This window comes from Petaurus breviceps, unplaced genomic scaffold, assembly GCF_028583685.1.
Source record: "Petaurus breviceps papuanus isolate PSGF00001 unplaced genomic scaffold, PetGlider_PUasm1.0 140, whole genome shotgun sequence".
Taxonomy (NCBI): domain Eukaryota; kingdom Metazoa; phylum Chordata; class Mammalia; order Diprotodontia; family Petauridae; genus Petaurus; species Petaurus breviceps.
In genome coordinates, this window is record NW_027185698.1 from 43,610,405 (window position 1) to 43,622,066 (window position 11,662).

The window sequence follows — 11,662 nt, forward strand, 5'->3', positions numbered from 1 at the left end:
TAAATAGAAGAAAATATTGAAAATCAAGAAATATTATGAAGCTGAAGACACTGAAGGGAAAAACACTCAAAAGAAGAGAATAACTTAATAGCATCAAAAGCAGAGCCCTTCAAAGAGATTTACAGATGTGCCACAAGATATATTGGAATTTCTGGAAGAAATGAAACAAGAAGGGTGGCTGTGTGGTGCAGTGAATAAAGTACTGGCCCTGGAGTCAGGAGCACCTGAGTTCAAATTGGCCTTTGACACACTTACTAGCTGTGTGATTTTGGGCAAGTCACTTAACCCCAGTTTCCCTCTAAAAAGCAAAAAAATAAAAAGAAACAAGAGTTTAAAAGTGATTGTAAAAATGAAATGGAGTTTTGGAAGAAAGAATTGCAAAAGAAATGAGTTATAGAAGGAATACTTGAAAGGAGAGGAAACAGCTTAGGAAGTGTAAAACATCACTCAATTAACAAATGCCTTAAAAATTAGGTTGGACCAAGCATAAATCAGCAATTTTGTGAGACTACAATAAACATTAAATCAAAGTCAAAATAATAAAAGCCATCAGAAACTGTAAAATATATATTATCAAAAAGCAATGACCTAGAAAACAGGCTAAAGAGAGATAATCTAAGAATCATTGATTATTAACCAGAAAACCTCCACCATTAAGAAAGCCTAGATACTACATTTCAAGAAATCATAAATGAAAACTGCCCAGACCTATTATAACCAGAGGGCAAAGTAAAAGGAGAAAAGAGTCCATTAATCACTTCCTAAAAGAAACCCCAAAATAAATACTCCTAGGAACATCATATCCAAAATCCAGAGTTTTCAAGTCAAAGAAAAAGTACTCTAATTAGCCAAAAAAAAAAAAAAAAGAATTCAGATCCCAAGGATTCACAGCTAGTGTCAAGCAAGACCTAGTAGCTACAACCATGAAGGACAGGAGAACTTGTAATATAACATTACAGAAGGCAAAAGATAAAGTCATACAACCAAGAATAATTTACCCTGCAAAGCTGAGTATAATCCTACACTAGAAAAAAAAATGGATCTTAAATAAAATAGAGGACTTCCAAGTATTCCTGATAAAGACTCTAGAGCTTTGAAATTTGTTGAAGGGATCAAGAGAAACATATAAAGGTTACATCTGAGCAATTGGAAGGGATTTTACTATGATGAAGTATTTATATTTTAACAGGGGGAGAAGAAACAAATGTCTCTAGAGAATCTTAATGTCTTCAAGGGTCAGAGTAAATAAGATAGAGGGAACGGACACAGTTTTTATTATATTTTGATGATAAGAGAAAAAAGAAAAGGGAAAGAAAAGATAATACTCCAGTGAAGAAAGAAGGAAGTCTGTAGAACAAATCTCATGTAATTGGGGTAACCCAAAGAAAAGACTGTACAAACATGGAGGAAGAGGTAGGGGAATGTGTTTCACATGAATCTCATTTTTATTTGAACAAAGGATCAAATGCATACTGTAAGGTCTGGAATTCCCCTGGCTGGGGAGCCCGGTACCTCCTCTTCAACCGTGGGCTTTTTTTTTTTTAATCCAAAGTAAGAGGCTAAGTATCTCCATATTGATTATAGGTAGCAGTTTAATCTATCATTATTCACAAAACAGGGTCAATCTGGGGTGACTGCCAGATATTAAGTGCATCCCTACTCAAAAAACAAAACAAAAACACAAAAATCCCCCATGGGTAATTATAGAAAATAGACGAAGGCCAGAGGAACTAGAGAGTGCATTGCTACTGATTGGTGGATGTTTTTGGTTTTCTGCTTAGTAATGAGATTGAGAGTTAAACCAATATTATGCCCAAGCCTAAATTTGTGTTATCAATTATATTCCAGTCACATATTGGTCACGATATTCTTGTTTTGGCTTTCATAGGTCATAGTATCTTAAGTTATGACTCAGTGTCTAAAACATAATTCAGTATCTAAGTTATGATTGTAGACAGACTGCCATGTTTGGGCTTCCATCATTCACAGAGTTTAAATTTTTATGGCTTTTCACTTATTACTGTATTTTATGACTTTTTCCCAATTGGGATCCACCCACCCCACACACATATACAAAGAGTTTGTGTAAAAATATGTTAAACTGAATAAGAAAGTGAGAGTAATAGGAAGGGTAGTTTGAGGGAGGGATTAGTTAAAAAATAGAAAACTCCATCTTCAGAGGGTAGAATATGAAGAGAGGATGAAATGGAAGAAAAAAAAAGTAAAAACCTGTGATAATAGGAAGAGAAGTAATGAAATGGTAGTATATTGCATAAAATATAGATCATTATTATTGTACACACTCCTTTCTCAATATCCTCTTTGGGAAGAGGGACAGGGAAAAGAGAAGGAAACTTATCACAGGATAGGATGGGGGGAATCAAAACAGTTAACCATTGTAGCTATGGATGTGAAAGTGATGAATTCATCCATAAAATGAAGGTAGCAGAATGGATTAGAAAGCAGCATCAAGCAATAAGTTGTTTACAATAAATGTATTTGAAAGAGAAAGGTTCATCCAGACTTAAAATGAGGCAGGACAAAATCTATTGTCCTTTAAGTAAGCTCAGAAAAGCAGAGTTAGCAATCATAATCTCAGACAAAGCAACAATAAGAATATTCAATTAAAATACACTACAATATGCTTATACATATTACAAATGATGAATTCATGTCAATACATAACATATAGATACAAAATGGCATAACATCTAAATATTGAAAGCAAAAATCAAATGAGTTATGGGGAGAAATAGGCAGCAATAGTATAATAGTGAAGGATCTCAGTGTACCTCTTTTATGCCTAGAAATATTAACAAGGCAATAAACAAGAAAGAAATTAAGGACTAGGAGAGAATTTTAGATATGTTAGCTATTTTAGATCTCTAGTGATAACAGGAGTATATCTATTTCTCATCTACACATCGAACATTTATAAAAATTTACCATATATTAAGGCATAAAAACATCACAAAGAGATGCAGAAAAACAGAAATATTAAACACATCCTTAACTGATCGCAGTGCAATAACAATTACATTCACATATTTGGATGCCTCATCTCTCATCCCACTCCCACCCCTCCAACTCCACTATCCAATTTAGGGGTGGGAAACCTGCAGCCCTCTAGGTCCTCAAGTGTAGCCCTTTGACTGAATCCAAACTTCACAGAACAAATCCCCTTAATAAAAGGATTTGGATTTCATTTCCTATCTGTTGCCAAGACCTGTTGATTTCACTATTGCAATATCTCTCAAATATGCCTCCTTCTCTGATACTGCTACCATTCTGGTACAGGCCCTCATCAGCTCATGCCTAGTCTATTGTAAAGCAAGTACCCAATAAACTCCAAGGGCTTCCTATCACCTCCAGGATCCAATCCAAAATACCCTTTTTGGTGTTCAAGTTCCTTCATGACCTAGTCCCTCCTTCTTTCTAGTCTCCTTACACCTTACTCTCTGTCATGTACTTTTTGATGCAGTGACACTGGCCTCCTTGTTGTTCAACGAACAAGACTCAGGATTTTCTCTGACTATCCCCCATGCATGTTATACTCTCTCTCCTCATCTCTGCCTACTGGCTTCCCTAGTTTCCTTAAAGTCTCATTTCCTGGAAGGCTTTTCTAACCCTTTTAAATTCTGGTGCCTTCTTTCTCTTAATTATTTTCCCTATATTTATCCTGTATGTAGCTTGTTTGTATATATTTATTTTCTTGTTATTTTCCCATTAGATTGTGAGCTCCTTGAGGGTAGGGACTGTTTAAAAAAATTATTTTTACCTTTTTGTATCCCCAGTACTTAGTCATATAGTAAGTGTTTAATTATTGATTGACCATTGGGAAAATTTTGACTGTCTCCTATTCCCCTTTCCCCACAATCACCTTGTGGCTACAGCAAATGCCCATTGGTAGACTCTGCACTCTGGGGCAGTTACTGGCAAGAGCCTTTCCTTTCCCCTTTTTGTTACTGGGCTTTCATTGACAGCTACTATGATGTAGACATGCTAGAGAAAATTCTTAGGCTAGTACCATTTTTTTATTTTTTTGTGGATTGGAGGAAAATGTTTTCTTTAATATATCTTCTTGGTTTGTATAGCCTTTTAGACTGGAATAATTACTGCCGTCAAGTTTACCTATTTATATTATATTATGATTTTTTTTTTATCAGAACCTATGTTCAGACTTGAGGATGCTTTACAGACTTACAGTGGATCTTTGCTCTAAATTGAAGGCAAGAATATAATTATTTTTATCTTTAAATAATTTAGTTGAAATTGAGGAAGATGCTTGTTTTTTCAACTACCCTTTTAACACAAGAAGTAGCCATATCACTTGCAATATCTTTAAATGTGAAGGATGATAAGATAGTAAGATAAAAGATACAGTAACTTCCCTGGCCTATTACAAAGGAGGGAGCAGGGGTAATAAGATATTAAGTTAGAAGATAAGTGAGTTTTGTTGTTTCTATGAAAAGAAAAGAATCCCAGTAGTGCTTAGTGCCCTAAAATCTATTAGAATCTATTTTTTTGTTATGTGCTTAAAATATAAGGAATGTTTTTTTACTAGGTTGCTTCATTTCAGATACTATAAGAATTAACATTTCCTACTTTTGTCTTTTGAAAATATAGATAAAACCTTGGGCTTGGTTGTTGTTCAGTTATGTCTGATTCTTCATGAACCCATTTGGAGTTTTCTTGGCAAAGATACTGAAGTGGTTTGCCATTTCCTTCTCCAACTCATTTTACAGATTAGGAAACTGAGGCAAACAGTGTTAAGTGACTTGCCCAGGGTCACACAGCTAGTAAATGTGAGTTCAAACTAAGATTTTCCTGATTCTGGGTTTAGAGCTCTATCCACTGTGCCACCCAATTGCCCCCAAAAACCTTAGGCTATAGTGATCTAAATTTAAATCCTGTAGCCCCTGAGGAAAAATTTTAGAAAGAGCCTGACCTTATTCTGTGGATTGAAAAACAAACTGCTCTCCTTCTATAGACCCCTCCTTGCCTGAAGGTTCTGCTTAGATGCACTTTCCCCTGATGTCTATTTGCTTATCCTGATAGTAGAAACACTGAAATAAAATAGAACTAAAACAAACAGAGATTTTGTTTTGGGAGAACTCAAGACCACTGAAATTTGATTTCCATTTTAGCTGAAACTTCTTATGTAGTATTTAGACTGTTTGCTCCAGTTATTAAAATGTGAAATTCCCTTTAGTTTGTGACTTCTCTTTATAATGATAATGGTAGTGCTTTCTCAGTATCTCTCAACATTTACTGCATTTTACTATAAAGTACATTAATAGGAAAAAAAGCAAGTAATGTCTTTGTGAATTTTTCCTACAATATAGGTTTGTGGTCTGTGGCAATTATTTTATTCTTTGGAACTTCCTCTGATACCCATTTTGGCAGGTAAGAAGATAAAATTGAAAGAGAAAAGTTTTACAACTGAGACTCTAGAGGTCTCACTTATATTGTCATTATTGCTTAACTGATCTTATATTCAGCTTCTCTCCTTTCTAAGAAAATTCATCCTCCACATTGTGGCAAAATTGATATTCCTAAAACACAGATTTGACTAGGTCATTTGCTCAGAAGCTTCGGTGATTCTCTGTTGCCTGCAGGTTAAAATACAAGCTTCTCTGTTTGACGTTTAAAACCTGTCATAATCTGGCTCTCACCTATCTTTCCAGTAATAATTAATTATACCTTATTACCCCTCATATACTCTACATTCTAGCCAAACCAGACTACTTGCTATTCCTCATCCTGATGCCTGGAATGCTCTCCTTCCTCACTTCTACCTCTTGGAATTTCTAGATCCTTTCAGGGCTTCAGCTCCAGTGCCACCAAGTATAAGAGCTCTTTTCTGAGTCTCCCAAATATTAATTGTTGCCCCTTCCCCAAATGCTTTGTGTATTTTTTGTATTTATTTCTTTGTATTTTGCACTTCTCTTAATGTTGTGAGCTCCTTGGGGGCTTTTTTGTTATTGTATCCCTTGTGCCTAGCCATAGTACCTGACATATAGTAAGGGCTTACTGAAATGAATGGAATCTACTAATTCTAATGACTAACTATAACTCTCCCTTCCATTAGGAAGCATGATTGCAATAGGTCATCTTAAGTGCTGATGAAACTGAAAATAGCCATCCTATGTTCCTCAGTTATCCTATCTGTTAGATAATAGAGAGCAGCTATTCTTTAAGTTTTCTTCCTACTTTGACATTCTGTGTTCAAAAATCTCTTCACGTTCTGGTATTCTATGATCCATAATTCTCTTTTATAGCCTCTGATTTGTTTGGACAGCTGACAGAAATGGAAAAAAACCACCTCAATATGTTGATCTTGGTCCAGTGGTGGGTAACCTGTGACCTCAAGGCCACATGTGGCCTTCTAGGTCCTTGGGTGCAGCCTTTTGACTGAGTTCAAGTTTTATAGAACAAATCCCTTTATTAAGAGGATTTGTTCTGTGAAGTTTGGATTCAGTCAAAGGGGCACACTTGAGGACCTAGAGGACCTCATATGGCCTTGAGGCCACAGTTTCCCCACCCCTATACTTGGTCTATGACTATCCTGCTGTATTATGGCCAGGAAAAGGGGCATATTCCTATATTTGCAATAAGAATAGTTTAATTTCAATAGCACTTTAAAGTTTACAAAATGCTTTCTTTGTAACTACCTCCTAAGATTAGTAGTATAAGTATTGTTTATTCTCATTTTATATATGAGGAAACTGAGACTCAGAGGAAGTTTAGTGACTTTGTCAGTGTTTCATATGCCTTGAGTCAGAACCAGAATTCCTCATTTCAAGTCCCAAACTGTCTCTTAAACATATATGATTAACTCCAGTAAGTCTAGTTTCTCTTTCCTTATTCTCCAACTGTTTATGCCCCTCTTTTCCACTAGGGAGCACAATGGAACTGTATTTGTTTCTTACAGAATTATTTCAAGGCTTCATTTTCTCTCTACTTCCTTGACCTTCATTTGCTTTACTCTTGTTCACACTATATATAGAGAGAGAGGAGCATAGTCTGGAACTGAGCTTAAGCAACTATGCCTTTGGGAGGGGGTGAAAGGTTTTTTAACCACCGATTCCTTATTGACCACTACATGCTGACTGTAAAGATATATGCTTATACAGAAACACCCATCCTGCTTAAGGACACTAGGTTGGAAGAAAACATTTTGTTAGGTTAATCAACAATTTCTAAATGATGTCAGTCTAAGGATCAATCTAATTAGCAACTTAATTTTCAGGGGAGTTAACAATAGTGAGATAACAAACAGTAGCTCAGATTGTGGCTAGCTGTACAATTTGTATCTCAGATACTTGACCAAATGAAGGACTTGGATAGATATTATTGTGAGATTTTGGCCAATTCAGTGTTATGTGGAATATGCCTCTATAGATAGATCCATACCTGCCTATAACATTGAATTAAACTGATTACTTCAAGAGTTATTTGTTAATGTATATAATAATATCTATTTTTTTTCTGTGAATTTCAGTGATGGAAACCCATAAAATTCAAGTGAACAAAGAAGAAATGAAGAAAACATCAAAACTTCTTGGAGTAAGTTAGGATTTTTGTGGTTACTTTCTATGTTAGAATCATTTTTTCATTTAAAATTGGATTTGTCCAGTTGCAAACTCATCCTTAGGTTTAAAATAAGATGGTTTTCTCCCTTCTCATCCCCACTCACTTCAGGGTAAATTTGAATATCTGAATATCTCCTTCCATTCTGGACACTTAGAAGGTCCAGGTAACCCAGTAAAGCAAGAGCTTGAGTTTCCCTCTATTCACTTGGAACAAAGAGCTTTGAGCCTAATAGCAAGGACTAGACTAGAATCTTGCTTATCCTGCTACTGCTGTTGTTGATAGAATGATGGCCAGTGTGGTACAGAATTAGGTTATATCCTGTATGCCTCAAGGAAAGGGAAGGAAGAAGCGGTGAAACGATGAAGAAAGTGAAAGGAAGAGATCTGTGGGGTATATTTGAGAATGGTTTCCATCAGCTTAGAAATGGAATTGAAGTCTTCCTTAAAAAATCCCAAACCTTTAATTTTCTTCTTCTTCCCTCTGTTTATCACATTTCTTCTTATCTTTAAAACCCAAGTCAAATATCATCTACTAAATGAAACCTTCCCTCATTCCCATTACTCATTCCTCTTGATAATATCTTTCTTTCTTTAATCAACCAATCAACATTTATATCCTGGGCACTATGCCAAGTGCTTGGGATAGCAAGAGAGGTGAAAATATGAACTACATTGATTAGTGATAAGGACATGACTCTAGAGAGATGGGGTGAACACTTCCATGGTGTTCTCAACAGACCATCATCAATCAATGGTGAAGCCATTGAGTATATACCCCAGGTTGAAATCAATCCCTCTCTAACCACACTTCCAACTGAAGAAGAGGTTTTGAATGCCATTAATCTCCTTTCATGTGGCAAAGCTCAGGCTTACAAGGCAGGGCATCTACTGCTCAAGCAAAAACTGACTGAAATGTTCCAGGTTGTATGGACAGTACACCAGCAACAAGCTGAATTGCTTCCATTTGAATTGTCTTAGAAAGATTCTGAAGATCACCTGGCAAGGTAAGGTACTGAACATTGAGGTTCTTTCTTGAGCTGAACTGCCAGACATTCAAACTCTGCTGCAGAGAGCACAACTGTGATGGACTGGCCACACTGTTCAAATGTCAAATGAATTTTTGCCTAAAAGACCATTTTATGGAGAACTCAGATGAGGTAAGTGCTCACATGGAGGTCAGAAGAAGTATAACATCTCTTAAGATCTCTCTCTGAAGAACTTTAGAATTGATTGCTTCACATGGGAGACACTGGCAAAGGACCACCCAGCATGATGTGCCTGCATCAGAGATGGTGTTGTGTACTATGAACAAAGAAGAATGGCAGTAGCTCAAAAGGAGCATGAGATGTGCAAATTTGGAGATATCTCCCCTTTAAATGTTTATATGAAGTATTTGTGCCCAACCTGTGGTGGAGCCTTCTGAGACTGTATTGGTCTGATCAGCCACACTCAGACACGGTGTACCTTGACTGCAACATAATGATGTTGCTTTGGTTCTCTTCAAGAATGAAGGATAACAACCACCAACTATTATTATTATTATTCAGATTTTCAAACATGCTTGAAAATTGTGTTGGTCACTGTACTTGCTAACTTCATTGGTATTTCTAACTTTATTGTAGTGAGAAATTCTTTTGTTAAGTGACATTTGTAGAATTATGTAATGTCAGAGTTCAAAAAGGACTTTAGCCATCATCTGGAGCAACCTTCTCATTTTATACCAGGTTAAGTACCTTGTCTAAGGTCACATGGACCATAAGTAGAAGATCTAGGACATAAACTCAGGTCTTTTGAGTAATATGCTAGTAAAAATTCTTTATAACATCTCAAATTTGTCTTGACTCTGTTTATCTGTGTATAAGGCATATCATAATGGTATTGAGAGGAGCTCTAGACTGATGACTATGCCAGTGGAATTCTACCTCTGGTATATTCTAGTAAGCTTGAAAAGCTTTGAATACTGATCTCTCCTTGTATTGTGTATTTCTTTTTCAAGGCCCAGAGTAGGTAAATTCTGGGATACTAACTATCCATAATATTAGCTACCAAGTGACTTTTTTTTATTCCCAACTTAATTCACCAAACAGTCTAATAAGGTATGCAGAGCTTGTAGTTTATATAGGTGAGGGGGACACATGAACAAACAAAATAGTTTTTCTCTAGCCTATGTTGTTATTTAAGAGAGAAACCCAATTAAGTAAGAAATTTTAATTAAAGATTTAAAAAATATGAATTTTGATTGGATATTGTTTATACTGTTTAAGATTCTTGTCATCTTATGAAATTCTTTAAAATTGAGAAAGTTTTTAGTGAAATTAATTTGTCACATTATTTTTGCAGTGTCGTCTAAAGGAATTGGAAAAAGAAGCCCATATTGCTGCTGGAGAGCAGTTTCTTGTTACTAGTAATAATCAACTTCGAGAGGTAAATTTGTATCTTGATGCGTTATACAGAATAGTATCTTTTAGGAAGTACTTTTCTTACTTAAAGATGAGATTTTTGTCATGTTTTAAACATTATCTATTTGTCATGTTAATGATATGAAAATTGTATCCATTATTAATTTTCATATTGAAATTCATTTATTTCAAACCTTTTTTAAAAATGTAGAATTTAATTATTTTTATAATTTCTCAACCATCATTCTCTTTTTGTTAGTTTCCTTTTTCATTATTTGCACCTCTTGTAACCAGTCTAAATTAGTTACTATTGTAGTAATGTTTAGTTTATTTAATTTTGAAAGATCTTTGTCATCTGAAATATTACTTTTATGCAGGTATTATTTGACAAGTTAAAGCTGCACTTGCTGTGCAAAAGTAAGACTGTCCCCAAAACTGAGCTACAGAAACATCCATCGACATCAGAAGCCTCGGTGAGGAGTGAAAATTGCTCTTTTGTTTTTTGGCTTTTTTGTTTCAGGTAGACTGAATCTAAAAAAAATGAAATTTAACATGGATAAATGTAATGTGCTGCATAAAAGTGGGGTATTATATATATATGTGTGTGTGTGTGTGTGTGTGTGTGTGTATGTGTATATATATGTGTGTGTGTATATATATATATATATGTATATATGTATGTATGTATGTTGAGGGTTTTATAGCCTCAATTTGATTTGTAAATGTGACAAGATAGCCTTCACTACTGGGGTTTCAAACTTCATTAGCAGAAGTCTAGGATCCAGAACAAAAGAAATAATAGTCTCGTATTTTCTGTTTGTTGGTCCCAGTCTCCAGTATTAGTCTCCTTTCTGGGTACATTTTGGAAGGAACATTTGACAAGTTTGAGTACTTTCAGAGGAGGGAGGAGGGAATCATTTGAAGTCAGTCAACAATTCAGGTCATCAAACACTTATTTTTATTTTTAAAATTTTTTTTTGCCTTTTGGAGGGCAATTGGGGTTAAGTAACTTGCCCAAGGTTACACGGCTAGTTTTTGTGTGTGTGTGTGGGGGGGGTAGTGTTAAGTGTCTGAGGCTGGAACCAAACTCGGGTCCTCCTGACTCCTGGTCTTAAACACTTTTTTTTTTTAATGCTTTATTAACTTCTGATTTACATCATTAGTTTCTGCCAGATTTTGAGTTACAAATTTTCTCCCCCTTTTTCCCCTACCCACCGCCCCAAAATAGCAGTCCCACAGGATATCCCCTCCTCCAATCTGCTCTTTCCCCCCATACCACTTTAGACTTTTCCAGTGGATCTCTATGCCTCAGTGCCTGTATATCTTATTTCCCAATTACATGTAAGATGCTATTAATAATAGTATATATATATATATAAATATATATATATACACACACACATATATATATATATTTGAGTATTTGATTTTAAAACTTTCAATTCCAGATTCATTCCCTTCCTCCCTTGTAACCCACCCTTACTGGGAAGACAAGCAGTTCAGTATAGGCTGTACATGTGTGGCTAATGCAAAACAATAACATAGTAGATATATTGTAAAAGACTGACTATATTTCCCTCCATTCCCATCCCATGCCCCACTTGTTCTATTCTCTACTTTGATCCCATCCCTTTTCAAAAGTGGGTGCTTCCAACTTTCCTCCCCCCA

The 11,662-nt window shown here is 35.5% G+C and overlaps 1 protein-coding gene across 1 annotated transcript in view; it reads left to right on the forward strand.

The window, feature by feature from the left end:
* The window catches only part of LOC138148362 (HAUS augmin-like complex subunit 3), a 369,469-nt gene that overhangs the window by 58,335 nt on the left and 299,472 nt on the right, over positions 1-11,662 (forward strand). The window contains exons 8-12 of the mRNA XM_069071053.1: positions 4,167-4,229; positions 5,346-5,406; positions 7,505-7,569; positions 9,936-10,019; positions 10,372-10,467. Coding sequence (XP_068927154.1) covers positions 4,167-4,229; positions 5,346-5,406; positions 7,505-7,569; positions 9,936-10,019; positions 10,372-10,467 — 369 coding nt within the window. The remainder of the gene's footprint in view (positions 1-4,166; positions 4,230-5,345; positions 5,407-7,504; positions 7,570-9,935; positions 10,020-10,371; positions 10,468-11,662) is intronic.